The following is a 1,186-nucleotide window of genomic DNA, read 5'->3' on the forward strand; positions in this document are numbered from 1 at the left end:
ATGCAGTCTGGGGTTAGACAAATCAGGGAGTAATGAAATGTTTTCTTCTATTCAGAACAAACAGTCCCAATTAGAAGCCATCTCATGGAATTAGGTCTAACAGCAGCAAAGTTTGCTAGAAAACGGGGAAATGTGTCACTCGCAACAAGACTACTGGCACAGTGCAGTGAAGTTCAGCTGGGAAAGACCACCACTGCACAGGATTTAGTCCAGCATTTTAAAAAACTATCAACTCAGGGTCAAGTGGATGAAAAATGGGGGCCTGAACTTGATATTGAAAAAACCAAATTGCTATATACAGCAGGTTAGTAAAATGAATTATGGTTAATACATGAATATAATAAAAATCATGTTTATGAATGTTACTGTGTATGGTATAAGGCAGTAATATTAGTAGAAAAGTTGAATATTTCCAGTGGTTACAAAACATTTGTGTCCTAAAAAGTAAGTTGTTTACGATAGACTTACCTCTATAATTCAGTGCTTTTAAAAGAAATAATTTTGTTACAATATATTAAAGCAAGAAACATTTCCAGAGGTCATTGATTATTACTGAATTTGCATGTTTTAAAAAATTCATTATTTTACACTGAAATAATACCAATCATTTGCTTTTATGGGTTCTAAATGCTGATTTTTTTGGTTTTCTGTAGGCCAGTCAACACACGCAATGGAAATGTTGAGTTCTTGTGCCATATCTTTCTGCAAGTCTGCAAAAGCTGAATATGCAGTTGCTAAGTCCATTCTGACACTGGCTAAATGGATCCAGGCAGAATGGAAAGAGATTTCAGGACAGCTGAAACAGGTTTACAGAGCTCAGCAACAGCAGAGTGTCTCAGGTCTTTCTACTTTGTCTAAAAACATACTCACTTTAATAGAACTGCCGTCTGGTAATACGGTAGAAGAAGAGTACCCTCGGATTGAGAGTGAGTCCACAGGTAAGGTTTCTTTATTAGCTTTAAAATAATAATTTTAGGAACTATATTTCCCCCTATTTTAAAGTTTACAATGTTAGGCTGGCTATAATTTGCCACAAAAAGTGTGTCTATGGAAATTTAGGGTATTACATTACCTGAGAGTAAATAAAACATATTTAGGATCTAATGCCCTTAGTTAAGTCACTGAACTCTGCCCCCAGGCGATACTTCCAGCCTTTCAGATTCAAGTTGTTTTTATGCACTTAGAT

General features: G+C 35.6%; 1 protein-coding gene across 1 annotated transcript in view; it reads left to right on the forward strand.

Annotated features, from left to right (window-relative positions):
- The window catches only part of SMG1 (SMG1 phosphatidylinositol 3-kinase-related kinase), a 160,273-nt gene that overhangs the window by 114,174 nt on the left and 44,913 nt on the right, over positions 1–1,186 (forward strand). Inside the window, exons 27-28 of the mRNA XM_012647554.1 lie at positions 56–304; positions 654–943. Of these exons, the coding sequence (XP_012503008.1) occupies positions 56–304; positions 654–943 (539 nt within the window). The remainder of the gene's footprint in view (positions 1–55; positions 305–653; positions 944–1,186) is intronic.

The sequence above is a fragment of the Propithecus coquereli genome, unplaced genomic scaffold (assembly GCF_000956105.1).
Source record: "Propithecus coquereli isolate 6110/MARCELLA unplaced genomic scaffold, Pcoq_1.0 Scaffold27, whole genome shotgun sequence".
NCBI lineage: Eukaryota > Metazoa > Chordata > Mammalia > Primates > Indriidae > Propithecus > Propithecus coquereli.